Source organism: Canis lupus, chromosome 7 (genome assembly GCF_011100685.1).
Source record: "Canis lupus familiaris isolate Mischka breed German Shepherd chromosome 7, alternate assembly UU_Cfam_GSD_1.0, whole genome shotgun sequence".
Lineage (NCBI taxonomy): Eukaryota > Metazoa > Chordata > Mammalia > Carnivora > Canidae > Canis > Canis lupus.
In genome coordinates, this window is record NC_049228.1 from 33,006,500 (window position 1) to 33,032,805 (window position 26,306).

The window sequence follows — 26,306 nt, forward strand, 5'->3', positions numbered from 1 at the left end:
CCTGATATAGACTGTAAATGTTATTAATAAAAATTCCTGCAAAAAAGGCTAGATTTTCAAAATTCAGGAGATATCTATACGGATTATGCAATTTTTAAAGATGATAAAAGAAATTTAAACACGTGCTTTCCACTAAGGATGGAAGTAGAAAAATAGGAGAGGAAAACCACAGGCGTTCTATTCTCTGCTCACCAATTTCCTGAGGGCACTTAATTTTTCCCACCTGGAAAAAAGTTCCTGATTGGAAAAGCCTCTTTGAACATTTTTTTTAAAATATTTTATTTATGTATTCATGAGAAACACAGAGAGGGGAGAGAGAGGGGCAGGGACACAGGCAGAGGGAGAAGCAGGCTCCATGCAGGGAGCCCGACATGGGACTCGATCCCGGGTCTCCAGGATCACACCCTGGGTTGAAGTCGGCGCTAAACCGCTGAGCCACCTGGGCTGCTCAGCCTCTTTGAACTCTTCAGATGAAAGACAGTCTGAGATGACCAGGACTAACAGTTTTAGTGATCTAATTTACTTTTCCCTTTTTTCACATAATCTATTCCTTCTGGGCAGCCATTTTCTGTACTTTTCCCAAGACTACATGACCATGCCAGAGAAGCTAGGTCATTAATATACTTCAAATACCTTGACCTTAGAAGCAATTAACATGCCCTAAGGGGAAAAGAGACTTCTCAGGTACATTATAGCTCTGCATGGAATAAATCTATGATTCCCCACCAGCACACGACCCAGGCATGAGATTCATGCAATAGATACTTATCCAGTAAAAGAGGAAGCCCAGTGGAGAGGATGTTCTTATGTCTCTCAGGAACCTGAGAGATAACTATCAAATGAGGCAGTACTTTTTTTTCCCACGTTAAGCTGTATCCATATTGACCTATTTAGCCTTCTTTTGGACTATTCTAGCAGTTAGTATTATTTCACCTTTCCACTTTTTGATAAGTTATGTTGCTCTGAATAACTAAAGAAGGTGAGGTAGTTTGCAAATAGGGAAAAATCATTAGTACAGTATAAGACTCTGAGAGCACAGTCGTCAAGGTTAAGGACAAGCCACAGAAGCACCTAACCGTGTCCAAAGCAAGAGGTTCCACAGAATTATTCCACAGAGCCAGGCTTTTCACAGAAGGTAGAAATGACAAGTGAGATTAAACCACGGAGATAACGTGTCCTTTTAGTGCTAACATTCCCGATTTTAATTGTAGTGCCTAAATTTTAATTTTAGTTAGGTTTCATTATTCTTTTCCTTTGCTTATAGATGAGAGTACAGACCAGCACCAAGGTCACGGTAAGTACATGTTATAAACTCCTAATGAAGTCCGATTTGGGGTTGTGGTGATGGTTCCTCCATAACTAATCACAATCTCAATGCAGTGCCGAATAGGCTCTAAGAATAAGATGAAGCTAAATTTATTTTGGAGAAGTGCTTGGAGACATTACTCCCTGGAAGCTTCCATTTTGTTTTTTTATTTCTTAAGGATTTTATTTATTTATTCATGAGAGACAGAGAGAGAGACAGAGAGAGAGAGGCAGAGACAGGCAGAGGGAGAAGCAGACTCCCTGCAAGGAACCCGATGTGGTTCTCGATCCTGGATCCCGGGATCACACCCTGAGCCAAAGGCAGATGCTCAATCACTGAGCCACCCAGGTGTCCCTAGAAGCTTCCATTTTAAAAGTCTCATTGAAGTTTTTCCAAGTGCCTACTATTGAGGAATGTAAAACATGGACAAAATCCAAGCTGGGAGAACAACAAGGAAATGGCCAAGGGAAATACTTTGAAAACATTTTATTGTAAACTTGAAAATAGCATATAAAAATTGAGTCTAATTTTGTAATTTACTTAATCCTTATCACTAATTGGAGAAAAGCCATGATGACTTGCTTTCAGAGTCCCACTGTGGCTTCGTGAGACATGGGGACATGCTTGCCTTTTCAGCCTGCTTCCATGCCCTGACTGCCCTGAACTGCACAGGAGGGTGCCAGGCCACCTGGCAGAAGAATCTGCCTTCTCTCCAAGCCTCTGAGCCTTTGCTTCAAAGGCTGAAAACAAAACAAAACAAAACAAAAAAACAACAAAAAAAACAAAACCCACACACATTAGCATTCCTAACAGAGGTCTGAAATGCATGCAGCAGTGTCTGGAACAGTAGGCGCTCCTAAATGGGAGCTATTGTTCTTGCTTCGTTGTATGTCGTTGACATAACAGCTCCTACCCATGCCAACTTGGTGACTTTAGGCAAGGCAAGACCAACTCATTGGGCTCTAACTTGGTTATTAACCAGATGATCACTAAGGTCTTTTCTAGCTAAAAAAAAATGTGCATGGGGACAGGGCCAGAGAATTGGCTTAATCCAGCCTCCTGGTGCCCCCGTGAAGAGCTGTTCTCATGTAAGGGAAGGGTGCACAAAGATGCCCGTTCTGCTGGTGGCTCTGGGCCTCCAGGAGCTGCAATAGGCACCAGTTCATTACTCTCCAGCTGATGGTGCTGAGAAACTCAAGACAGGAGTCAAAGGGCAAAAGATGAGAGCCTTTCCTCCAGACATCAAAGAACAGACATCGCAAGGCTCTCCTGCAAGTAGGAGGGCAAAATGAGGCTTTTAATGTAACGAATCTACTCTTTAGTAACCATTACCATGTGATAGACCAAAATATATTATGCCCCCATGCCCAACTCTCTGTTTTTCTCTCAGGATACCTCCTGGATCACAGGATGTGATTACCTCTCACAGTTGAAAAGAATCGTTGCCACTACAGAAAGGACCATGATTGTCTGGGATTATAAAGCTCAAGGCGGTGGCCAGGTATTGTGCCAAGAGAAATACTCCAAGTACTCCAATTTTAGACAGAATGGTAGGATGTGAGCAATCCACTTCCTCCACTGAATGTCAGTTCCTTATATACATAAAATGATTTTAAGTAATCAATTTCATCATTAAACAAGTTCAGCATTAATATTCTGTATGATTAAAAAGGAATATTCTTTCCATTGAGTGCATATTTAATTTGGTTATATTGGTTTTGTTCTGTTTTTGAGAGAGAAGGTAATTCCTTCCTTCTTTTATACCTTTTCTGAATCCAAGTGTTAGCTTTTTGATTATGCTCATTTTATCAAGTTCAAATCCTTTCTTTCCAGTTCAGTTTCATTTGGTAAGAAAATAACTAAAAATCAAATGACTAATTCTGGCAAAATATCTAGTGGGACAGATGCCAATGTTATTCCTTCAGTGGCTAGGATGTTACCACTTAAGCAATTTACAATATTTATTGAGCATTTGCAGCCATATAGAAGTAATGAACATGTTCTCTGTACTCAAACAAAACTAAATCTTGAAGGATTTCATGAAAAAAAAAAAAAACCCATAATATATAATAGGACAGCAAACTATATAGTAAAACAAAACAAAACAACAACAACAACAACAACAACAACAAACAAGGGCAATAGGAATTCAGGAAGAGGCAAGATTGTAAAAAATGTCCTCAGAAAGCGGGCTGACTTTGAACGAGGAGGATTAAGAAATAATTAGCCTTTCTCTGTGCCTTACTTGTCCCTAGGCTCAGTGAAAAACCAAAGTTCTCATTCCTGTCTCCAGTGTTGTAACCAGCTAGTGATATAGGATGACTTTAAAGAAGGCAGATTGTTGCCTCATGTCCTTTATTATGTGGTATGTTACTGTGTCCCAGTCTGCAGTTTGATTGCAACGTTTTCAATGTCCAGCTCTCTCTAGTTATCACTCTTGCTTTTTCAGCCCCGTGGAAGCCCCCAGGTCCTTAAGAGAGTCCTCTTCACTTTCTGGCTTCTTGGCTCTCCTTTCTTTGCCTGACTGCCTGCACCACGTGGGTGGATCATCTGGGCTGAAGCCATCCTCACCCTCCATTCTCTTAAATCCTTTGAAACTCTAGTCCTGGTTAGATGTGACGGCCTATCTCTGCTCCTTCATGGTGGCTAAGCCCTCCTGGAGAAAACACAAAGCCACCACAATTGGGCATCACTACAAATTCAGGGTCTGTAGACTCATTTGAGGGCTCACTGGCTTCTGTCATCCTCTTTCTTGTCCCTGCCAAATGGCTTTCCCATTCCTGGCAAAGGCCATTATTGTCCTCGGGCTCTCTCCCTCTCAGCAGATGGACTTGCCTCTATTTTCCTGAGAAATCTGAGTCTAGGAGGCTTGTTTTCTTCCAAACTCCAGCTTTCCCACCCACAGCTTCAATGAGGACGCCCTACTTTCTTTCTTCCTTCCTTTCTCTGGAGGCAAACTATCCTCGCAACTGTCACTCCCATTCCTTCCTGCCTCGCGCAGGACAAGTCCCTTCCCTTTTCATCTTTTTAACATTCATCGCTTCTTCTGGGCTCCTCCTTTCAACCGCCTCTGAATCTTTCCATCAACCAATTCATGTGCCAGATCAAAGGTCCTCTTCCCAGACCACAAGACCTATAGCGGCCCCTCCCAGTCACTCTTTATCATAGCACCCTTTATTTCCTCAGTGCACTTCCCATGATCTGAAATGATCTACTTTTTTATATAGTATTCCTGCACCAGAATAGTAGTCAGAAACTTGTCTTTTTCATCAAGTTTATGGCCCGGGCCATAAAATAGTTCTTGGCACATTGTACGCACATCATAGGTGCTCAACAAATATTTGTTGAATAACTGAATGAAGCTCTAAATATGTTCAAGTCTCACTCATTCTAAAGGAAATGACAAAAATATTTTTAAATATTTTTTTCTTCTATCTTAGGTAAATAGATAGATAGATAGAGACTGAATTCTGGGAGAGCACTGGCTGTATAGTTCAGTGAACACAGCACAGTAGCCCAGAGTCAGCTTGACAAATACTTGCTGAATATTTCTGGGTAAACTTGGATATGAAGATATGTTTTTCCTGATAACTTCATAATTGGGGCGTAAATACTTTATTTTCCTGTTTGCCATACAGTTTTACATCAGTGGGCCTATAACACTTACAGGTCCCATTATGCTTCCCATTAATATTGCCTTACAAATCCAAGAGAGGGACATTCACAATAACATAACAGAAAATCTCATTAATGTATTGAGCCAAAGGTACCTCACTTTTTTTCCCCACAAAGCACCCAAAAGTACAATGTTGGGCTCACAGTGAATGTTCATTAACTTTTACTTGGTTAACTCTAGTTTTTTTTTTTTTTTTCCAAGTTTAACACCATGGGAATATCTAAAATGAGAAACATCAGGAAGTAAAATTTTCATCAAATCAAAGGGTGATATTTAATATGTGGATATTTAGAGCAATATAATAACTTATTAAGTATTCTTCTGTTCCTAGGAAAACTATTTTGTCATAAAGCCTATGGATCACTGCCTCCTCTGTGTGTGTGTAGTGTCTCTGCCTGACCAGCTCTGCAGGGATGACATCCTCTTAGGGGATGATGGTGGTTTTGTGAACAAATTCACAGTAAATAGTGATGACTTTGGACTAAAGCAGGCAAAGTCCAAAAAAAAATTACAAAACCAAGTTTTAGACTCAAAGAACTTTAAAAGGTAAGGGTAGTATATGAACAGTTAATATTTTTCTAATACAGACAATGTTCAAGTATTTATGAGCGAACACAATGTGCTAGACCCCTGGTAACCTGAAATACAAAGCCAAATAAGGAATACTTCTTACCTCAAAGAATTTGCAGTAAAATTGGGAAGAAAGATAGGAAAATTAGCCACTGAAATTCCAATTGTTAGCGCTATTGACAATTAAAATCTATAGGTACTGAAATGAATTAAACTGTGCAAATTAAGTGAAAAAATTAAACCATGAAAAATCTAGAAAACATATATGTGACTATTTACTAGCACTTGAATATGGAAGAAGATCCTCAACATAAAAGCAATGAATGGCTGAGTGAAGTAAGTCAGTCGGAGAAGGACAAACATTATATGTTCTCATTCATTTGGGGAATATAAATAATAGTGAAAGGGAATATAAGGGAAGGGAGAAGAAATGTGTGGGAAATATCAGAAAGGGAGACATAACGTAAAGACTGCTAACTCTGGGAAACGAACCAGGGGTGGTAGAAGGGGAGGAGGGCGGGGGGTGGGAGTGATTGGGTGACGGGCACTGAGGGTTATTCTGTATGTTGGTAAGTTGAACACCAATAAAAAATAAATAAATAAATAATATGATTAAAAAATGGTAAAAAAAAAAAAGCAATGAATGCAGAATTCAAAGAAAAAATTGTAGAAATTTGGCAAAAACAAAGCTTCTGGACATCGAAAAAGAAAATTTTAAAAGTAAATAACAAACTAGAGGGGTGCCTGGATGGCCTCAGTCGGTTAACCCTCCAACTCTTAGTTTCAGCTCAGGTCATGATCTCAGGGTCATGGATTGAGTCCCACCTAAGGCTCCATGCTCAGCCCTCCCCCTTCTCAAACTCTCTTCCTCTCTCTAAAATAAATAAATATTTATTTGGAAATAAGCCTTAAAAATAAATAAATAAATAAATAATATTTGGAAATAAGCCTTAAAAATAAAAGACACAAACTAGAATAAATATTTATAATAAATATGGCAAACAATGGGTTAATACTCTTTTTAAGAGGTATTGCAGGTCAATTAAAAAATAATAATTCCGGATGCCTGGGTGGCTCAGCGATTGAGCATTTGACTTAGGGTATGATCCTGGAGTGCAGGAATCTAGTCCCACATGGGGCTCCCTGCATGGAGCCTGCTTCTCCCTCTGCCTATGTCTCTGCCTCTCTTTGTGTGTCTCTCATGAATAAATAAATAAACTGTTTAAAAATATAATTCCCAAAGAAAAATGGGCAAAGACTGTGAAAGATAATTCATGCACAGGCACACACAGTACAAATAGTCAATAAACATTTCAAAGTGATCATCAGGCAAAAATGCTAACAATTATTTCCAAATGATGAGATTATAGGTGATTTTTATTGTCTTTATAATTCCACTGTCTTTGAAGTTTTTTTATAAATAAGTAAGTATATATTACTTTTACTAGCAGAGAAACAAATTCTGTATTAAATTTATTCTCTTGGGATCCCTGGGTGGCGCAGCGGTTTGGCGCCTGCCTTTGGCCCAGGGCCTGATCCTGGAGAGCCGGGATCGAATCCCACGTCGGGTTCCCGGTGCATGGAGCCTGCTTCTCCCTCTGCCTATGTCTCTGCCTCTCTCTCTCTCTCTCTCTCTCTCTCTCTCTGTGACTATCATAAATAAATAAAGAAAAAAAATATTAAAATTTATTCTCTTAAAGAAGCACAACTTAACATCAGATACAATTTCGCATTTCTAACATTGGAAGGGATCGAAAAAGGCATAGATTCTGTGGATGGGCATTTTCAAACTATCGATGGTGGAGGTATGAGTTCAATCCCTTTCAGGAGAGCAGTCTGGGAGATGCATCAAGTGTCTTAATAAGCCTTTGACCCAGGATCTCCATGCATTTAAAACCATGAGTATGGTTATCACAGCATTATTTCTAATAGTCAAGTCTCTAGTGTCTAACAATGTAAAGTACCAAGGGCATTCAGTAAATCATAGTATAACCATATTAGTGAATGCCATGCACTCTCATTTAATAACGTTTTGAAATATATTTAATAACATGGAAAATGTTCATGATATAATATTAAGTAAAAAAAATTAATTTCTCTATGTACATATGAATCCAGTTTTTTGTTTTATTTTTTTTTTTTTTGAATCCAGTTTTTTTTAATCCAGTTTGATAAAAAGGAATACATAGATCTGTGTGTCTGTGTCTGTATATTTCTATTTAAGGAAATGGAGTATAAATATTCCAATATATAAATTATGATTCTCTATGTGACTTCGGAGAGGTGATTTTTATTTTCTTTTTTATGTTTTGTTTTAAAGATTTTACTTATTTATTCATGAGAGACACAGAGAGAGAGAAAGGCAGAGACACAGGCAAAGAGAGAAGCAGGCTCCAAGCAGGGAGCCTGATGTAGGACTCAATCCCGGGACTCCAGAACCACACTCTGGGCCGAAGGCAGGTGCTAAACCGCTGAGCCACCCAGGGATTCCCCTTATTTATTTATGTTTTCCTACGTTCTAAATTGTACACTGAAAAGTTTTCTTTTAGGATGAGAAAAAACTTTTGGGGTGCCTGGATGGCTCAGTCAGTTAAGCATCTGCCTTTGGCTCAGGTCATGATCCCAGGGTCTTGGGATTGAGAACCACATCAGGCTCCCTGCTCCATAGGAAGCCTGCTTCTCCTTCTCCCTCTGCCTGCCATTTCCCTTTCTTGTGCTCTATCAAATAAATAAATAAAATCTTTTTTAAAAAAATAGAATAAGAAAACAACTTTTAAAAATACAGGATTATACTTTGTTATTAAAGTAACAAATATTTCATCCCAGAGTTAGAACATGCAATTAAAATCTCATTACAGCTGTTACTACAGTGGAATTAAGACTAGCCAATTGCTAGAATCCTAAAAATGGCACAATAATTGACTGAATCCATTTTCCATCCTTTATATATGAGCAATACTACTTAGTCCCATCAAAGTATTAGACTCTGATGGGGCATTTTCCTAACATGTGATGTGCTGCTCTATACTCTATCAAGTATTTCATTCCAATTATGATAGGCTCTTGGAATAGAAGTTGAGACATGAATTTTCTTTCTAAGAGTTGTATCACCTGTAGAAAATTCCATGGCCTCTCTTCCATCCCTGTTTCCATTAAGCTGGATATGTTTGAAATGAGTTTGGAGATCTGACGAATTTGAGGAATCTGAGTTGAGCTAAATGCATGCAAATTTGCATTGGTTCTTTTGGATAATTATGCACATGTAGATGATTTAATCATGTATATGATCATCATGCATGTGACTTAAATTATTCAAGACTGAACTGTATAGATAAGCTGAGTATTGAGACATGTTCGTTCTTACACCAACAGATTCTCAAACCTAACAGAATGAAAGTTATTAAGGCCAAAGGGGTAATTAAACTCTGGAGCCATCATTAATGTTTCCCTTCAGTTAATAACTCAATTATACTCAATGGGTGGGAGTAGAGATATGGGTAGGAAATACAGGCATGCAAAATGTTTTACAGATTAAAGAAAGAAATAGCCAGTACCCAGAGAGCAAAATTAAACACAGTCTGATATGGAAAAAGAAATCTCTCTACTCTGTTTCATCCCATATTGAAGGGATTGAATTATCAACACCTCTATTCCTTAACTAGAATCTAAGGAACGTGGGAACGAGAATTTCACCTCAGTCATCTTTATGTCCTTTTACCTGGGATGCAGTAGGTGCTCAATAAATATTTGTGAATGAGGAAACAAACACACTGTAAAATATGAGTAAATATAATAAATGAAGATGGCTTCTTACAGGTTAAGATAAGAATTTTACTATAAAAGTTTTGTCCCCTAATGCTAAAGCTCTCACTGAAATGTCCTGTGAATTGATTAGCAAGCCTTTGGCTAGGAATACAACTGTCCCAGCCTCTGCTTCACTGGTGATCTGGGACTACAAGTTTCCCAGTTATCTAGTTCTGAAAGTCTTCATGGAAAATATGATAATGAATTGACTCATCTATTTTTTTCATGAGAGACACAGAGAGAAGGCAGAGACATAGGCAGAGGGAGAAGCAGGCTCCTCGCAGGGAGCCCGATGTGGGACTCGATCCTGGAATTCTGCGATCATACCCTGAGCCAAAGGCAGATGCTCAACCGCTGAGCCACCCAGGCATCCCTAATTGATTCATCTAAAACAATATGAAACACAGTACTTTTGGATGACCAGAATTTTTCAGTAAAGTAAGGATAATAGTGTCTGTATTGAACAGGGATTCATCTACATTATTCACCTACAGATTAATATTTGATGATTAATTTTTATTTTCCATTTTAAATATGCTAGATGATAAATATTTAGTTAAACAGTTAAAAGTGGTATAAGCATAGGATGGTATTACAAGTGCAAGCTTTGTATGTCTAACATAACCACTCCTTTTCTTCTTTTAATTGCCAGTGTTAAAAGGAAGTTGCATAATGACTGGGTTATGAAAATTAGATATATTACAGCCCTAAGTTGCTTTGGATCCTGCTCCTTAGACAGTGTTCATTCATTGGTTTTGGAATCCTTGAAGAGACTTGAGGATAATTTGTAAGTACAATAGTTTGTATACATGAACATTCTGTGAATTTCAGAGTTTTTACAATTAAGTCAATGACAATCTTGGAGTTTCCAAACTGGTTTTTAGAAAATTCAGATGTTAATGATTCCATTTATTTGACAAGATTAATTAGATTTTTAGGAATAAATTAAAGTTACTCATGCAAATCTGAATATGATGTGTCCTCCTAGCAGCAATTTTGCTAATTTGTTGTTTTTTTGCCACAATCTATTGGAATAAGTCAATACAGGTCAATCTATAGCTATATTTTCCAAGTATAGGTCTGTGGGTAAAACTCTATACTTTGAAAATCATTCTTACAGGTCAATTGGCAAGCCCATGAGTGTCTGTAGCACAAATATCATGTTTCATGTGTAATAAATGCATGAAATTACTTTCTTATAGACAGGTGAATTTAAAGAGTATGTAGTCTTATTTTTTATCTGGTTGAATATTATTAACTATTATTATGTAATAATCATAACCATAACTATATAGTACCTATATGTTAATAATATATGGGAACTATAAAACAGATGCTATCTTTAATTTTCAGTTTTAAAAATGCATTAAGTTAAATGCTACCACATGGATAGACCTCAAAACATTATGCTAAGTGACAGAAGCCAGACACAAAAGACTGCATACTAAATGATTCTATTTATATCAAACATCCAGAAAAGGCAATTTATAGAGACAGAAAGTAGATAAGTGGATGCCAGGAGGTGGTGGTGAGAGCAAGTGATCCCAAGAGGGCACAGGGGAGGTTTTTGGGATATTGAAAATGTTCCAAAACCTATTGTAGTGATTGTTATACAACTGTATAAACTGACTAAAAATAATTGAGTTGTGCATTTACAAACGTGTGAATTTTATGTTATATGTTATACGTCAACAAAACTGTGTTAAAAAAATGCATACAGACTTCTAGTTTCCAGTCTAGCATGTAAAGTTTGGAAGTCATCACTCAGCCCTAACAACAGGTGAAAAGAACTAAACAAACTAAAAAATCAACAGCTCTTCTTAAATCCATCAAAGAAGCGAGGTCACAGACCAAACTGCTGCCCTCAAATTTGGAGAGAGAGACAGGCATATACTATGAATCACAACTTACCAGAGCAGAAATTCACAAGGAGATACCTCTGCGAAACCAATATATTGTGATAAGAAAACCTGAACTATGACTGACAAATCACTGGGGGCTCTACATAGAAAAATCTGAGAGTTAAAAACTCCAGGGACCCAGTTAGAGAGGGTCCCTACACTTTTGTGAATTTTATTTCCAGGAACTCAACCAGTTTCTCACAGTGAATGTCGGAGAAAAGTCCTCTCCTGCCCAACAGAGGCAGAAGAAAATGCACCACATTCAAACATACCCAAACATTCTGTTCTTAACAAAGTCTGTCCTTAAGAGAAAAACTGTGTTACTAGAGCCTAAACTATTGGAGTTATATCAGAAACTAAATGACCTGGGAGAAGGGAAATATCCAACTCTAGCCTACTTTAGCCTACTCTAGCTTTCCACATAGAAGGGAAATACCCAAATACAGCTCGCTCTAGCCATTCTGACCCACCTAAGGAGAAGGGAGGCTGCAGAACACTCATAAAGTTCAAAGTTCAGAAGCACAGGCTCACTAAAAGACTGAGATCTGATCAAAGGACTGTGGACCACTTCCCTTTCATCCCACCCACTTACAACCTCATTACTAAAGGCCTATTAGCAGCAGTTCCTTTTACAAGATACATTATGTCCTACTATCAAGAATAAATTACAAGGCATACCAAAATGCAAAAACACAGTTTGAAGAGCTAGAGCAAATATCAAATGAAACTCATATATAGCAGAGATGTTGGAATCAGTAGACCAGGAAGGTAAAATAACTATCAGTAATATGGGGCTCTAATGGATAAACTAGACACCATGCAAAAAAAAAAAAAAAAAGTAATATAAACAGAAAGATAGACATTTTAATAAAGAATCAAAAAGAAATGCTAGGGATGAAAAAATAACAAATAAAGACTCATTGCCTCAAGAGTAGACTGACAAAGCTCAGGAAAGAATCTTCTGAACTTGAGAATATTATCAATAGACACTTCAAAAATAGTAAAACAAAGAGAAGAAGATTGAAAAAAATGGAATAAAATACCCCCAAACTGTGGAACAACTACAAGAGTTATAACATATGCATAATTGGAATTCCAGGAGAATAAATGGAAAAAGGAAAAGAAGAAATATTTGGAACAATAATGACAGAATTTTCCCCGAATTAAAGTCAGATACCAAACCACATATCTACTAAGCTCAGAGGACACCAAGCAGGATAAATGCCAAAAAAAATTACACTTAAGAGTATCATATTAAAACTGTAGAAAATCAAAGATGAAAAAAAATCTTGAAAGAAATCAAAAGCATCTCACCTTTAGAGGAGGAAAGAAAAAATTTATATTGAACTTTTCCTTGGACACCATGCAAGCAAGACAAAAGTGAAATATTTAAAGTGTTGAGAGAAAAAATATGCCAAAGCAGAATTCTTTTTTTTTTCTGTAAAACTATCCTGCCAAAACTCACCTGAGAAGATAGACAATCTGAATAGGCCTATATTTGTTAATGAAATTGAATTAATATGGGCAGCCGCAGTGGCTCAGTGGTTTAGCGCTGCCTTTGGCCCAGGGCCTGATCCTGGAGACCCGGGGATCGGGGATGGAGTCCCACATTGGGCTCCCTGCATGGAGCCTGCTTCTCCCTCTGCCTGTGTCTCTGCCTCTCTCTCCCTCTCTCTCTCTTTCTCTTTCCCTCTCTCCCGCCCCTCCCCCTCTCCATGTCTCTCATTAATAAATAAATAAAATATTAAAAAAAGAAATTGAATTAATAATAATAACCTTCTAAAACAAGAAGCATCAGACATAGGTGGATTTATTTTTATTTTTTTTATTATTTATTTATTTATTTATTTTGACATAGGTGGATTTAATGGTGAACTCTACCATATATTTAAGGATAAAATTATACCAATTCTCCACAATGTCCTTCAGATAATAGAAGCAGAGAAAAACTTCTTAACCTGTTCAATTAGGACAGTATTACCCTAATACCAAATCAGACAAAGGCATTACAATCAAAGAAAACTACAGACCAATGTCTCTTGCAAAAATCCTCAACAAAATATTAGCAAATTGAATTTAATAAGATACAAAAAGAAGTACACACCATGACTAAGTATGCAAGGTTGGTTCAACATTTGAAAATTATTTAATGTAACCCATCATATCAACAGGCTAAGAAGAAAAATCACATGATCACATCAATAGATGCAAAGAAGAATTTGACAAAATCTATCCATGATAAAAACTCTAAATCAAGACACAGATTTTATATTTTTCACACACAAGTACACAAACAACTTAAAATGGATCATAGATGTAAATATAAAACACAAAACTATAAAACTCCTAGAATAAAATCTAAATAATCTTGGATTTGGCAACGAATTTATAGATACAACACCAAAGGCATTATTCATGAAAGGAATGGTTGATAAACTAGACTTCATTAAAATTAAAAACTGCTCTGCAAGAGACACTGAAAGAGAACAACAGCAACAAAAAGCCACAGACTGGGAGAAAAATATTTGCAAAGGTACATCTGATAAAGGACTCTTACCCAAAATGTACCAAGAACTCTTAAAACTCAACAGTAAGAAAACAAAACATAATATTAAAAACAAGTCAAAAGATCTAAAGAGATACCTCACCAAAGAAAGCATACAAATGGCAATAAGCACATGAAAAGATGTTCCATATCATATGTCCTTAAAAAAATGCAAATTGAAGCCACAAGGAATATGGCAAACCCATAGCTAACACCATACTCAGTAAAAGCAAAAAGCTTTTCCTTTAAGATCAGGAACAAGACAAATATGTCCACTTTGCCTTATTTATTTATTTATTTATTATTTAACTGAGAGAGAGAACACAAGCAGTGAGAGAATCAGGCTCCCTGCTGAGCAGAGAGCCTGATGCAAGGCTCAATACCAGGACCCCAGGATATGACCTGAGCCAAAAGCAGCCACTTAACCCACTGAGTCACACAGGTGCCCCTCACTTTCGCGACTTTTATTCAACATAGTATTTGAAGTCCTAGCTAGAGCAAGTAACAAGGAAAACAAATAAAACATGTTCCGATTGGAAAGAAAGCAAAACTGTCACTATTTCCAGATGACATGATATTATATATAGAAAGTCCTAAAGACTCCACCAAAAGCTGTTAATTCAGTAAACTGCAGAATACAAATTCAAATCCAGAAATGGATCCTCAACTCTATGGTCAATTAATCTTTGACAAAGCAGGAAAAAATTTCCAGTGGAAGAAAGACGGTCTCTTCAACAAATGGTTTTGGGAAAATTGAGACAGCCACCTGCAGAAGAATGAAATTGGACCATATTCTTATACCATACACAAAAATAGGCTCAAAATGGATAGAAGACCTAAATGTGAAACAGAAATCAATCAAAATCCAGAGAAAAACACAAGCAGCTCCCTCTTTGACCTCAGCCACAGCAATTTCTTCTTAGACATGTCTCCAAAGGCAAGAGAAACAAAAGCAAAAACTATTGAGACTTCATCAAGATAAAAAAGCTTTTACAAGGCAAAGGAAACAACAAAACTAAAAGACAACCTATGGAATGGGAGAAGTTATTTGCAAATGTCTTATCAGATAAAGGGCTAGTATCCAAGATCTATAAAGAATTTATCAAACTCAAACCCATAAAAACAAAAAGTCCAGTCAAGAAATGTGCAGAAGACATGAACAGACATTTCTCTGAAGAAGACATTCAAATGTCCATCAGATTCATGAAAAAATGATCAACATCAGTTGGCATCAGGGAAATACAAATCAAAACCACAATGAGATACCACCTCACACTAGTCAGAATGGATAAAATTAACAACACAAGAAACAATAGATGTTGGCGAAATGTGGAGAAAGGGGAACCCTCTTACACTGTTGATGGGAATGCAAACTGGTGCAGTCATTTTGGAAAACAGTATGGAGTTTCCTCAAAAAGTTAAAAATAGAGCTACCCTACAACCCAGCAATTGCATTACAAGCTATTTATCCAAGAGATACAAACATAGTGATTCAAAGAGGCACATGCACCCCAATGTTTATAGTAGCATTGTCCACAGTAGTCAAAATATGGAAAGAGCCCAGATGTCTATTGACAGATGAATGGATAAAGAAGTGATTTATATATATATAAATATATACATATTTATATATATATAAATATTACTTAGCCATCAAAAAGAATGAAGCCTCACCATTTGCATTTGATATATATATATATATATATAGATATAGATAGATGGAGCTAGAGGGTATTATGCTAAGTGAAATAAATCAGTCAGAGAAAGACAAAGATCATATAATTTCATTCATATGTGGAATTTAAGAAACAAAAGAGATGAACATAGGGGAAGTGAAGGAAAAATAAAATCAGATGAAAATTGAAAGGGAGGGAAATCATAAGAGACACTGAACTCTAGGAAACAAAGAAGGTTGCTGGAGGGAGGTGGATGAGGGTAAGGGATGATTGAGTGATGGATATTAAGGAGGGCACTTGATGTAATGACCACTGGGTATCATATGCAACTGATGAATGACTCAATTCTACCTCTGAAACTAATAAAACACACATGCATGCAAGAAACACCAAGTGCTGCTGAAGATATGGAGAAAGGGGAACCCTGGTGTCCTGTTGGTGGGAATGTAAATTGCTTCAGCCGCTATGGAAAACAGTACAGAAGTTCCTCAAAAAAATTAAAAATAGAACTACCATATGATGCAGTAATTCTATTTCTGGATATTTATCTGAAGAAAACAAAACACTAATTTAAAAAGATATATGTACCCCCATTTTATTATAGTTTTATTTACAATAGCCAAAATATAGAAACAAAGTAAACGTTTATTGGTGGATGAATGGATAAAGAAAATTGGTACACATGTACAATGAAATATTATTCAGCCATAAAAAGGAATGAAATCTTGCCATTTGTGACAACATAGATGAACCTGGAGGGTTATATCAAGCAAAATAAGGCAGACAAAGAAATACAAATACTGCATGGTATTACTTATATGAGGACTGTTTAAAAAAAGTCAAGCTCATAGAAACAAAGAGTGGAAAAGTAGATGCCGGGGGCTGGGTGTTGGGGGAAATAGGGAAAAGTTGGAAAAATGTATAAACTTTCAGTTAGAAATGAGTAAGACCTGAGGATCTAATGTATAACATGATGACTATAGTAGATAATACTGTATTGTATAACTGAAATTTGCTAAGACAGTAGAACTTAAATGTTCTCAAGAGAAAGAAAGAAAGAAAGAAAGAAAGAAAGAAAGAAAGAAAGAAAGAAAAAGAAAAGAAAGAAAGAAAGAAAGAAAGAAAAGAAAGGAGAGTCACCAGGGTGGCTCAGTTAGTTAAGCCTTGGACTCTTGATTATGGCTCAGGTCATGATCTCAGGGTTGTGCTTGGGATTCTCTTTCTCTCTGTCTCTGCCCCTCCCCCACTTTTTCAGAATAAAAAAAGAGAGAGAGAAAGAAAGAAAAAGATAAATATATGAGATAATGGATGTGTTAATTAATTCAATGGGAGAGAAATCCTTTCATAATTTATTCATATATTAGATCCAAAAAACTGAAAAGATAAAATAAAAACAAAACACTGAGGGTCAACCTTAAAACTATAAAACCCTCCTTGATGACTTAATTCCATTTCTTAAAACTCATTTGCTTGATTTTAATCATTTTTAGTGAATTTCAGCTTTTCTATCTAAAGATCAGTGAGTTGCAGTGAGATTGAGTCTTAGCTGGAGGACTTGAGTTCAACTAAATATATGTACTAGGAAAAATGGTTAATAGTTTATTTGTCCCACTAACAAAATACAAATGATAACTTCTAGGTCCTTCTTGTTGAGTTCTTTTTTTTTTTTTTTTAGGAGAGACAGTGAGCACAAACTGGGGGGGGGGGGGGAGGGACAGAGGAAGATACAGAATCTGATGTGGGGCTCAATCTCACAACCCTGAGGCAATGACCTGAACCAAAACTAAGAGTTGGTAGCTCAACCGACTGAGCTATCCAGGAGCCCCCGCTATGGAGTTTTTAAATGAAATTCACAAAAAAGTGAGAGGAAAAGATAGCCTCCAAACATAACAGAGCTAGAATTTCTTTAAATTCATTTTCAATTTAAGAAACAGCCTAACAAAATTAGAAATTTTATGGAAGAAAAGAATATCACATCTCTAAAATGACTGACTACATTTTCTTGAAAGTTATAGTCTTCGTGAAAGACATATTTTCCCCTCATTTAGAAAAAGATAAAAATGTTTATCTTGACGTATAACATATTGCACTGAGAAATGAACTAACAACTTTTCACAGCACATTAGAAACAGTTTCGTTTCTTAACACTAGCTCTGATTCCACAAATATCATTTCTATGGCATAATTAATTTTCACTTAGTTTCTGTAACATAATTAACTACTGGTGATTACACTCTGGCATTTTAAAGAAGTGCATTTCTGAAACATTTAATTAAGAAATAGATGCAACTTAATTTCTAATTGATCTTGTATTATGTTGGCAATTAATAACCATAAAGAAACATTTGTGAACCATATGAAATATAATAGGCCGTGTGGCCCTATGAAAGATATATATTCTACTTCAGTATCCAGAGAAAGGATTTTCATCTTGAAGATACATGAATCTACAGACAGTATGATTTTACCCACACAAATGACTCACACATATATCTCCAGTAACACTCACCAGGGTAATTCTAACAGTCAGTATGGCAACCAGAAAGTTATACAGGTCATGTAGTTCAGCTTTTAATCCAGAAGTATATCAGTGATTCAACAAATAGTTACTAAGTCACTCACTATGTGTTAAGCACCGTGGACATACAAATATGTTTAAGGCATGACCCCTGCATTTAAATGCTTGAAATCTCAGTGGGAAGACAAGAAATACAGCCATAAGATCAATGGCATGCTGAGGTCAGATCACACCAGCTTATGAGAGCTCATTGCTAAGATTTCAGGAATTTAACAAACTTGTTGAACATGACCATCATTTAAATTTATATAAGCTCACAATTCCAGTATATTAAAAACAGAAGCAATAAACACTCAAAACTCATCACTTTTTTTTTTTTACTACATTTTATGTATATGCCTGAGGATTTTATGTCCTCAAGGATATAGGAATACTATATAATGGTGTGCAACTGTATATCTTTTCCCAACCCCAAGTTTGGAGATGTCACTCACATTGCTAGTTTGAAATTGACCACCATAGGAATATGGTATATAGGTATATAAATATACCATGGAAAACAGCAAATGTTATAACCAATGACCTCCACCTCCACTTCCCTGGCCTTTGCTGAATATTAAACATTTACCAGCATACAATTGCATAGAATAATTAACTTTGTGAAGCAGAGCATGTTAAATTTCAGTTGAAAGGTTTATGGTTATAGGCATCATAGGAGCTCAGATAAAGGAGTGATAAATGATAGTACTCCAGCAAGCCCATAGAGATGAGAACAAGTCTTTTATAGGGGACTATGAAATAAATTTGGCAGGGATTTTATTAAATGAGAAAGGTTATGGCAGCTAATAATAAGCATGCCAAATTGGCTTTTGAATGAATTAAGTGGCTTATTTCTTCTTAAAGAATATCTTTACATTGGTGTGTTTGGCTGTGTATTGGCAATCTCACATTGCAAAATAGAAATCAAAACATTGTTCCAAACAATATTGACAAGCACCTAGAATTTTTGTCTTCAGAAACCCCAGTATCTCTCTCTGGCTTCTGTGTCTTACATTATTGGCTCTTCAAGGCTCTGACTCCCTCTGTGCCTTCTTGATGACCTCAATGAGGCCTCTGATCCTTCTTCTCCCCATTAGCTCCAATTTCATCAGGTTTCTCCTTGACTTCCTTCTCTCCCTCCCTACCTGGACCACAGGTTCGGCATCTGAACTCATATCTCACTAGCCTTCTTCTTGTTGTGCATCCCCATCTGCCATGCAATCCCTTCTGCATGCACCAGTCAGCAGAATCCCAACCTTTCTGCTCAGCAGAGCCCTTCGCCAAGCCCTTCGCCTTTATAGGATCTCAGAGGATCTCAGACTATTCCCAGCTTCAAGTCTCTGTTCGCTCTCCACAGATGTCCCATCCTGCATGACCACAAAACCCTGAGGCCTTTGGAGTAATTCTCAGCACTCCAGGCCATTAGGAATTTTCTGTATCCACACTTATCCTTGATCTTTCCTTTTGTTTTAGAGGTTGAAACATCAAACCTTTGATCATTGGCCTTTAATTTTTTTGACTCCTTCTCTAGGATCTTGCTAATCTCAGTTTCTCCCACTCTCTCACTTCTGCCTGTAATACTCAAGTCTCTTCTGATGTGAGTAATGCTTTTCTTGATGTATAATCTCCTGTGAACTATCATACTACACCTCTTTTGGAAAAAGTATTCTGTACTCACTATCTCTACTACCTTGGTGTTACTTTTTCTCCCTATAATCCTCTCATACAGCTTTACCCACTTCTTACCCTGTAGAAGGGACTCTCAAGTTGGCCAGTAATGTCTGCATTGTAAAACTGATGGAAACTTAACATATCAGATAGCCTTGGGGCATTCAGCATTACTGATCTCACTCACCCTGAAACTCTATTTGGGAAGCAGTGTTTTCTCCTTTTATTTTACTTGTCTTTTTCCTTATGACTCCTCCTTTTGTGTCTGCTGTTAAATGGGGTTTTCTCTAGAGTAAGCCTAGCCAACTTTAATTCTCACTTTCTAGGCACTTCTTGGGTGATGTTCCTCTTCTCTAGCATACTAACACGTATATGCTGATAAAACCCGAGTTATTTTGAATTTTGAACTTAGTATACCTGCTTACCATCTCCACTTGGGTATTTCATAGCCCCTCAAACTCATACATTTATAACTGGACTTAACTCCCTCACCTCTGAATCTATATCTTTTATAGGACTTTTAATTTCTGTTAACCCATCAAATCATCCTAGACAGAAATCTGGCAACCCCAAGTGACTGTTTCCTTTCCCTCAGTGCCCATAAACCAATAATCAACAAATTCATCTCTATTCTCTTACAAACACTTGTTGAATCTGTCTTATCTTCTGTATCTACAACCCCCTAGACTATTATCTCCAACTAGTGTCTTGTCTCAACTTTATCCCTGCCAAAATTATTGTCCATTAGTCTCCCAGAGTATTCTTATGAAGATGATATCCAACTACCTCAATACTTTTCATGTTTCTCCACCCCCTACTATAGCAATTCCATAGTCTAGTCCTGCCAGTGTCTCCACCTTGTTCTCTTCAGTGCCTTGTACTTAGGTTCCTATAACTCTGAGTTTGTTGTTGTTCCCTGGATACCCCATGCTAGGATTTTGTACATGTTTGATGTCTGAAATACTCTTCCTACTCTTCCTCTCTTTCTCTTCCTTCAACCTCTATAATCTTTTTTTTTTTTTTTTTGGAAAAGAGGGAAATTTTTTGTTTTTAATTTTCTCCAATTTTATTGAGGTATAATTGACCCCATAAATCCTTTAATAATCAGATGATACCAACTCTAGGAAATTTTCCTGACCTTCTCCTAGTACTTCATCTCCCAAGTGGGTTAGGTATCATTTTTGTGCCTCCATCTTTTTATTTATTGTCTCAACTATGTTTAAGGGTGTGTCTTTCCAAGACACAAAGCTTGTTGAGAGTTATTAATATATCCAACATCATCTAAGTAATTGTCCTATAACTTGAGCAATTTGATGACCCCAGAAGAAGTTCTAGAGTCTGAATCTCCATTTGTTTAGCAAATACTTACTGATGAGTTACTACATTCGACGCACCTTTCTATGTGATGGGAATTTAAAGATGAATAAGACTAGGTCCTTGATCTTGAGTCTAATGAGGAAGAAAACAAAAAGATTCCCACAGAGGAGGATAACTGTCATGATATAGATATTAGAGAGGAACAGAAGAGACTTCCTAGAACATCTTACACAGGATTTTGAAGGGAGAAAAACTGGGGAAGGCTTCCTGAAGAAAGCATCATTCATGCTGAGTTTTGAAGAACTGGTAAGAGTTAGCCAGGCAAACAAATTGCATGAGAGTGGATAAGCAGCCATATTAAAAAAGTGGCATTTGCAAAGGTATAGAAGTGAAAAGAAAAGAGTGAATTCTAGACACTCTAAGTGGTTCAATATGATTGAAGCACAGAAAGGGGGAAAGGTTAAGAAAGACGAGGAGGGACAAGGACAATATGATAAGGCCTGCATACCAGACTGAAGAGCTGGAATATTAACCGCGGAACTATACAAGCTATTAAATGCTTTGGTCAATAGAATGGGCAAAACGAGGTGTTTTTTGACAGATTGCCCTAGCACTGAGATAGAGAACGGGTTGGGAAAGGAGGAGGCAGATTGAAAAGGAGGAGGTGACTGGGAAAATGGGGTAATAGTTCAGAAAGGAACTAATGAGAGCTTGAACTTAATCAGTTTAAGTAAAAAAGAAGAGAGAATAAAGAAGCCCAGGTGGCTCAGTGGTTTAGCCCCGCCTTCAGCCCAGGGCCTGATCCTGGAGACCAGGGATTGAGTCCCACGTCTGACTCCATGCATGGAGCCTGCTTCTCCCTCTGCCTGTGCCTCTGCCTCTCTCTCTCTCTCTCTCTCTCTCTGTGTCTCTCATTAATAAGTAAATAACATCTTAAAAAAAAGAGAGAGAGAGAGAATACATTCATTTTTTATAAGAAATAGTGACCTATTGGATAAAAGGAATAAAGAGAAGAATTTAAGTTTCATTTTTCATTTGCAACAATATTTATGGCATGTGTATTATAGTCCAAAAATTGTTCCAAGAATTGATATAATGGTATGCAAAGAAGACTAACTCTCTCCTTTCCTCAAGCACATATTCTAGTGGGAAAGACATAATCCAATAAATGATATAAATTTAGGAAATGAAGTAGGGTTACCAGATAAAGTGACTGGAGGCAGTATTTTTGATAGGATAGTCAGGAGAGACTGCTCTGGGAAGCTAACCTTTGAGCCAAGAGCTGAATGAGGTAAAGATCAAATCATGCAAGATCCAGAGGAATTCTTAGAGCAACAAAAGGCATCTGGGAGGACTGTTTGCATGGCTGTGCTGTTCACTAAGAGAGAATGTGAGTAAGGGAATAATTTTGCAATGAAGAAAATGAGTTCTAATATCACTTCTGACACTTATGTTGGCCCTGTGGTCTTGGGCATGGTACCTATCTGAACCTCAATAACCTCATTAATGAATAGGGATAATACTTTCTCATCTCTGGGACTTCTGTGCTGCTCAAATAAGCTCAGTTGAGAGAAGGTTCTTGAAAACTGTAAAGTATTGTAACAATTAAAACGTTTATTATTTGCTTATAGTCATTCATGCTTTTTCACAAAGAATGATATTTAAAGAATCAAAATCCATAATAATGACAATACTGGGGCGAAAAGAAAGGTACTAGTCCTTTCCTTGGGAAACGAGGTATCATGGGGCCCCTATTCCCGTTCTCTAAGCATTACGATTTGTCATTCAAGTGGTGATTCTTGGGTTAGGTTTTAAACAAGATAGTAATCTTTTTTTATCTCATTTAGATGTTATACCTTCTTTTTGTGAAGGAAAATAAGCCCTTCAACTAGCATGATTCTAGGCAAATCTAATTCCTTTTTTCCCCCCAGTGGAGCAACCTCCAGAGGAGGACTTAGTTGTTCACATTCTCCTTCTCTTGTTTTTTTCCTTTTTATCCTGTATCTCAATCCATTTTTCCTGTGCATGCACACACACGCACACACACACACACACACACACACACACACACAGAGGCAACCATTCTATTGGGTTTAGTATATCTTTTTGTTTATATGTTTCCTTCAAAATATGTATATATATATATGTATTTCTAATATGTATAATGGTATCATAGGGAATTTAAATTCCCACTCTGCACAGGGATCCACAGATTTGGTACTTAGTAGTTGTAAACACTTAGATTAGCTAAGAGGTTTTATTTTTCAAACTAGCCAGTACTTTCTGGTCTTTGCTCTGAAAAGCATCTATTTTGCAGGAGTCAGGAGTTTGTCTTTGAGCCCAATTCTGAGCTTCCTAGTATTTACCATAATGCCTGGAACGTGGTTGATGATACATTCAGCCTGAGGGAGTCAGGAGACGGAGGTAAAAATATTCAGACAGCCTCAGCAAACGGTGATCATTGATCTATTCAGTCAGATTCTGACTGAGCTTTTCAACTATTTCCTTGGGCCACTCTCCTAAATCTAGAAGCTAAAGAGATTTCTCAAGTGATACAGTATAATAATGTTTTCCTGAACTGCCAGTTCCACTGGAGAGTCATCTCAATTGAAGGAGAGTCGGGTCCACTTCATCTCTAGATTCAACATATTCCTATTTCTGCAATTTCCTATAATGAGTCTTAAGTTGAACCAGATGAAACTGCAATTATACTAATACATAATTGGCCAGCTGTTAAAATGGGAGCCAGCACAGCTCCCAAAAAGGCAGGAAAAAACTCCTCTTGAAAAAATTTTCCATTTCAAACATGATTACCATTTTGGTTGTAATTTTGTATGGTAATTTCACAAATGGAGTTTCGTACCAGCAAGGAAATGAACATCTGCAATTAATTATGCCATGTAAAGCAGGTTGGCCTGTTGCAAGACAGAAGTTGAACCTTTAACCCTTTGATAGCTTGACAATTTCCCAGGGATGAGCAGCTATTTAGCATTAATTTTCTCAGTTTCCCAATTCAGTGGCAGGTCATTATATTGGAAAGTGTATGGTACCCCCACAGTAGGGTTGCTACGGAGTCAGACAGACCTGGTTTCTGTCCGAGCATTCTAGCTTTGTGACCACTGAACACCATACAAACAATACCATTAGCTCTTCTTCATCTGTTTTCCTGTCTTTTTTTTTTTAATTTTTATTTATTTATGATAGTCACACAGAGAGAGAGAGAGGCAGAGACAAAGGCAGAGGGAGAAGCAGGCTCCATGCACCGGGAGCCCGACGTGGGATTCGATCCCGGGTCTCCAGGATCGTGCCCTGGGCCAAAGGCAGGCGCTAAACCGCTGTGCCACTCAGGGATCCCTGTTTTCCTGTCTTTTGATGGGAATGAATATACCTAACTTATAGTCTTATAAAAAGTACCAAAGTTAACTCATGTGAAGTGCCTGGCTTAATGCTTGGCATAAAGTTAGTACTCAATAAGTGTAAATTCCTTTTTTTATTCCCTTCATAAAGATACTGAAATGTATCAAAAAATGAATTTGAATACTGAGAACAGGTGGAGTGATTGTAGAGCTGTTATGGTTTGGGCTTCTTGCTCCTGCATCTAGAGTACATAAAACCCCATGGGCCACATCCAGCAGGCCACCTGTTTTTGTAACATCTGCAAACCAAAAATTATTTTTACATTTCTAAATAGTTGAACAAATCAAAAGAATAATATTTTGTGACCCATGAAAATTATATGAAATTCAGATTTCTTTGCTCATGAAGTTATATGGGAACACAGCCATGCTTGCTCATTTATGTATTATTTATGGCTGTTTTCATGCTACAGTGGCAGAGTTGAAAAGTTGTGACAACAGAGCCCGTAGGCAAAGTCTAAAATATTTATTATATGGTTCCTCAAAGAAAAAGTTTGCCAACTCCTGATCTAGAGTTTTCTGTTGCACTCTCCCTTGTCCCTTGGGGATGGGCACAATATGGATCCAATGGTAGATAATAATGCAAAGTGTGGACCACTTTAAAAAATACCTTAATGTAAGGCACTTTGAAATTTCTTACTTCACTTCTTCAAGGAGAAAATAAAAATGACTTCTTCCTCACTCCCTGACTTCACTTCCACCAATGACCCCCACCCCTAAGGAGAGAAAAAATAGAAGGACACACCTCTTTCTCAATGGCCCTTCTTTATCAATCAATCACAGGAACTGGACCCCCTCCCCCCGTGCTTTTTTGTGTGGGCACCATCTTACAATGGGTAAACTGCCCTCGTGGTGTAGCATGCACCTTGAGTACCCCTTTAACTTCCATCTGACTAACCTCTTCTCTCCCAGGCTTGCATTTGTGTGACAACAGCAGGGAAGCTGAAGGGAAGGACACTATCATTCAGTTAGGGCCTTTTTGTTTTTTTAAGATTTTATTTATTTATTCATGAGAGACACAGAGAGAGAGGCAGAGACACAGGCAGAGGGAGAAGCAGGCTCCATGGGACTCGATCCCAGGTCTCCAGGATCACTCCCTGGGCTAAAGGCAGGTGCTAAACCGCTGGGCCACCGAGGTGTCCCCAGTTAGGGCCTTTTGACACTAGAGTGGGTTTTTATTTTTTTGTAAAGAAATTGTTAGAAAATATTTCCTTTCAAAAGTGCTGTTGTCTTAAGAGGACCAGGGAAAACTTAAGAGGGAACTTTCCAGGATACATTTCTATTCTCTGTGACTATGGAAAGAGGTATTATCAATCAGGTATTCATTTCTTAAGGATATTCAAACAAATATTTATTGGGAGCATTCTATGCTCAAAGTACGATGGTATTTACATTTACATTTAAGGATATTCAAACAAATATTTATTGGGAGCATTCTATGCTCAAAGTACGATGGTATTTACATTTTATTTTCTATGGAATGGACTACATGGCCTACCTTGTACATGAGACTGAGCCTGGTGCCATCCTGCTATGAGGGGTGTTTACAAATGAGGGCTCACTGAGGCACCCTGGCCAAGGGAGCAGCCCCACTCCTAGTCCCTCTTACCCACCACCTCATCCTTGAGGAGGAAGCATGGTGTGGAGGACCTGGGCTTAAGCCCAAACACCAAACCAAATATTTTCCTGCATTGTAAGATATGAGTAGGAACGCTCTTCACTCTTTAGATGTAAAATGCTATAGAAATACTAGCTGATATTATCATAATAGATTTCTCACAAAGGTTTGATTTCTTAGAACACTTTGGTATGTACCAGTTAGAGTAAGATATACCGAATAATAGAATAAAAAAGCAGTCTATTCAAAGTC

At 37.4% G+C, this 26,306-nt stretch overlaps 1 protein-coding gene across 7 annotated transcripts in view; it reads left to right on the forward strand.

The window, feature by feature from the left end:
* The window catches only part of WDR64 (WD repeat domain 64), a 144,553-nt gene that overhangs the window by 32,468 nt on the left and 85,779 nt on the right, over positions 1–26,306 (forward strand). For all 7 annotated transcript variants that reach the window (XR_005362176.1, XM_038542678.1, XM_038542679.1 and 4 more), the window contains 4 exons: positions 1,265–1,294; positions 2,697–2,807; positions 5,314–5,528; positions 10,009–10,143. Coding sequence is in view for 6 of the 7 variants with exons in the window: in XM_038542678.1 (XP_038398606.1) it covers positions 1,265–1,294; positions 2,697–2,807; positions 5,314–5,528; positions 10,009–10,143 (491 nt within the window). In the remaining variant the exon portion in view is untranslated. The remainder of the gene's footprint in view (positions 1–1,264; positions 1,295–2,696; positions 2,808–5,313; positions 5,529–10,008; positions 10,144–26,306) is intronic.